General features: G+C 39.0%; 1 protein-coding gene across 1 annotated transcript in view; it reads right to left on the bottom strand.

The window, feature by feature from the left end:
- LOC137990020 (broad substrate specificity ATP-binding cassette transporter ABCG2-like) overlaps nucleotides 1-3,860 on the bottom strand; it is an 11,515-nt gene extending 7,655 nt beyond the window's left edge. The window contains exons 1-3 of the mRNA XM_068835569.1: nucleotides 3,739-3,860; nucleotides 2,627-2,693; nucleotides 235-415 (exon numbers count right to left, since the gene is read on the bottom strand). Of these exons, the coding sequence (XP_068691670.1) occupies nucleotides 235-415; nucleotides 2,627-2,693; nucleotides 3,739-3,860 (370 nt within the window). The remainder of the gene's footprint in view (nucleotides 1-234; nucleotides 416-2,626; nucleotides 2,694-3,738) is intronic.
- Between the last annotated feature and the right edge of the window lie 362 nt (nucleotides 3,861-4,222).

Below are 4,222 nucleotides of genomic sequence, written 5' to 3' on the forward strand. Positions count from 1 at the left end.
GAGGAGAAAGTACTGCCTTTGTAATTTCATCTGCAAATGGTTAGACTTTCAAGTGTTCTTGGATAAGGACTATAAACCGTAGGCCCCGTCTCACAACCCAATTCCTGTTAACCAACACTGTGGGACGTAAAAGAACCCAAACACTGGAGACCCTCGATGTTGGTGGTCTAACTCTCAGAGAATTGTAAACCGCCACGAGACTGATGTGATATGTGCAGTATACGAATGCATTACCATTACCATTAGACTTATCTGTACGTACTTTAGACTTCGCCACATGAAACAAGCCCAAGTCCCTAAGAGTTTCCTCTACTCTCTTTGAACGCTCGCTTTTACTCAGCTTCCTGGAGAGTCTTAAGGATGCAGAGAAATGCAAGTTCTCTCTCACCGTTAAAGTTCCCATCACAACATCACCCTGGAAAATTATAAAAAACTGAATGCATAGAGTGGGGTTCAATCAAGTGTTGAATGAACTTCATTCGTAAGCAAGGGGGTTAGAAAGCATCAAGGACGGTGCCTACTAAATCAAAGGTATATTTGCGCAGTTTATGAGTATGCGAGAAAAGCAGATCTTAACAAGTGTTATTGAAATCCAAAAAGAAAATTGGGGGAAACCACGCATTTTTCAAAGATAATCAATCAACAATATTTATAAAAAGCTTTAAAATACAAGGCAACGTATGGCGTCCTTTTCCAAAATGAAGCTTAATTATCTCTAAAAAATGCGTGGTTACCCCCAATCTTCTTTTTGGATGCCAAGAGCACTTGCTAAGTTATGCTTTCTCCGCGTAGTGTTTTTAGATGCGCCGAACGTATGCACAATAATAATAGTAGGCACCGTCCTTAAATTAACCCACTACAATTCTTAAAGAGAAGTACGATCGTCCGGGTGAGTGTAGTCCTGAGGACTGATTAGGGTGACATTGAATGATGTTTAGCTAACCTAAGCGTAACTCATCTTCAGAGTCACGTGATTGGCGTAACGTCAGTAGATGGTATAAACGCTGTGGTCCATGATGTCACTGGTCAACTAAGCCGTTAGTGTTTACGCCTAGAGAACCATGCATAATGAACTATGATTCCATACAAAATCGATAACAAGGAAAGAAAAAGCGGACGGACACAAAACCTAAGCAACGTCAGTTTGAGTTTTGCATTGCCTTAAACACAATTGTGCTTCATTTTCCAAATCATATCCAAAGGCAACATCAATCATTGTTCAGTCACATGATACGTTTTCTCACGTCGGCTGCACATATTAGTCAACATTACAATCCATCCACCAAAAACACGTTTCCCTTTTGCATGGAAATTCTGTGATCATTTGATGCTAATATGTTCATAATACGCCGTCTTCCATTAGCAAGTATTTTGATGAGACAAAGCATACAACGACGTAGAATCATGTCACGACTATCTATGCGAAACAACATTGCAGAATTTCATTGCAGTCAGTGGAGAAAGTTAGGTATTTCCAGAGTACCCCATGGAAAAAAGTACAGGCTTAAAAGAAATTTGAATGTATGACCGAACGATTGCGCCGTAAAGTGGCTTACAACCGAGCAACCGAGCCATCTAGAAGCTGGTCAAAGCGAGTTTGTATTGACGGTGGGAGATGTACCAAAGCCAAATATTTATATTGACCTGCTCTCAACTGTGCGGTTTCATAGCTCAGTTGGTAAAGCAATGCACTGGCATCGCAGAGGTCGTGGCTTCAAATCCCGTTGGAGCTATCTGAATTGTTCAGGTGTCTATAATCAGAGAGAGTTGCTTAAATTATCCAGATAGGTGTGAGGAGCATTTCTCTCTTTTCGTCTCTTTGATTTTCGTAAAAGTCACATTTTGCCGTTTGCCGTATAAATCTCTCTAATAAGTTCTGTTTTATTTAAAGACAATTCTAAAAGCTGTGTGTGTGTGTGTGTGTTTGTCACTTTGGCTTTCTTCAACCAACCTGTACAACATATCCGGTGATACATTTGAAATTCTCTGGTTGCTTTTATCCATTAACAAGGACTACACCTGACAGATGTTTTCCATCCTTCCGGCCAGCCAAGATGTCCAGAAGCCTGAAATAGCGTGAAGAAGTCAAGTATGTGAAAAACCAGGAAATAAGAAACAAAGGTTGAAGACCACCCAGAAAAAGACAGCTGTATACAACAGTAAATAATCGGATACCTGAAATCGAACAGTTACATCAGCCAATCATATTAAGTGCACTCAGCTTAATCTACCAATCACAGAATTTATCACAATAACCATAGCAACAACCACTTAGCCTACCAAACTGGGGATTTTCCAAAATGGACGAATTTGTAACATTAGACAGTGAAAACGGAATGCACTAATTTTCCTTTCTTGGAAATTGTAATGGTTATGATTAATTGCTAACAGGACTTTGTATCGTCCAATTCGGTCTGTAATCATACTATTGATTAAACAAATCGGACTCCCACTACACGGTCGTCCAATTTTGTTAATCACTCGTATGACTACAGACCAAATTGGACTCCACTCAGTCCTGTTACCATTATACACAATAATTAGTGAAAAATAAAGTAGTCAATACACCAATACAATTTGAGAAAATTGTAATGGTTATGATTAATAGCAAAACATTGTTGGTTACAAAGGGCAGCTGTGAGTCATTTTCATGTGAAAATACTGCAGGGTCCTCATTGTTCACACAACCATGGCTGGAATGTGAAAGACAAAGACCAAATACAATGACCCCATCAAAGAAAGCAAAAAATCTAACTAACAAGCAAAATACTGCATTTCTGGTCTTAAGATTTTTTCATTATACAAATTAAAAAGATCTCAACATCCTTCACCACTGATCCCTTTTAGCTCATCAAATTCCCTCACCACTGGGGTACCTTATCAAGAAACCATATTGCTCCTTAAAAGGGGTCTCAGAGTAAAGGGAAGTCTCCAGCCCAATGACTCCTTGGAGTGAGACTTAATAGATTTTACTCATCAATAGTGGGTGGCTTAGAATTCAATGGGTTAAAGAATAGAAAACTTTATTAAGAGCAGCGTTGGAGCGAAGGTCAGAGCACTGTCTACAAATGTTGCCTACTGGTATGCTCAATTCCACTACTCCATGTTGTATGTTTGCTAAATTTGTTTGGGTCTCCACTATGAAAGTATCTGTTTATCGACTACTTTAACGTAACAATGATCTTGCTTGCTTCAATTTAACAAATCGAAAGTGGTTCAGCGTTGTCTGTACTCTAATCGACAATGATATTCGTCATCACAATGGTGAAAATGTTGTGGACTCACGAGGCACAGCTGAGTGACTGCAGAACAAATTTTAACCACTGTGATAACAAATATCATTGTCGATAAGAGTACAGACAATGCTGAACCACTTTCGATTTGTTTTTTACCACAATATTCAACGCTAAAGAAAGTTTTTATTTCAGGGCGTGAGCAAAATCATGACACAAAGAAAGAGCAAGCGTAACGCTTGCTACAGCAGGCTGCAGCAGCAGCTGCTGCGTTGTCTATAACTTTCTTGCAATATGATTGGTTTATTTCCAAAATGGGCGTTCCTGATTGGCTATTACATTGCGTGACAAGTTGATGCGAGCATGACGTGTACAGCATTGTCTAGACTCTTATTGACAACGGTAAAGTAACCTATCAGATTGCGAGATTACAAGTAATTGTGGTAAGATCCTTTATTTTCTTCAAAATAACATTCAAATGATGTTACAGTAGCACAACACTCACCTGAGATTTTTGATAATTTGTCTCTCTTTCTTTATTCCTTTCTCCTTGGTGGTGACTGAGTAACAAATGTTGTGATAGGAGATTACTGTTGTACTTCCAAATTGGTGGTGGTGAAGGGCCATTTGGTCTGGTGTCATACACTGGAACATCATGTGTTCTGTGGTTTTCCAAAGTAGGATGTTCTGTTCCTAACAGTGGTGTCTTTTCATTACTTGATATCTCTTGGCCATCATGTAACACTGTACGCTGCGGAAGTACTCTGGTATCACTTTAGAATCTAAAGTAGATGGGAGACATCAATGTTGCCTTTAAATTCCATTCTCAGGTTGAATCCAGTTCTACCTTGAAAAAGTAGGTTAAATCAAGGTGATCCTCATTTAACCTACCAAGGTTGAACATGCACTCAGATGAATTGAAGAAACTTTTTTCTGGAGCCTAAATTAAGCCTAGAAGGAAATTAGGGTCAGTTTTGGTTATTATACAT

This window comes from Montipora foliosa, unplaced genomic scaffold (assembly GCF_036669935.1).
Source record: "Montipora foliosa isolate CH-2021 unplaced genomic scaffold, ASM3666993v2 scaffold_485, whole genome shotgun sequence".
In the NCBI taxonomy this organism is placed as follows: domain Eukaryota; kingdom Metazoa; phylum Cnidaria; class Anthozoa; order Scleractinia; family Acroporidae; genus Montipora; species Montipora foliosa.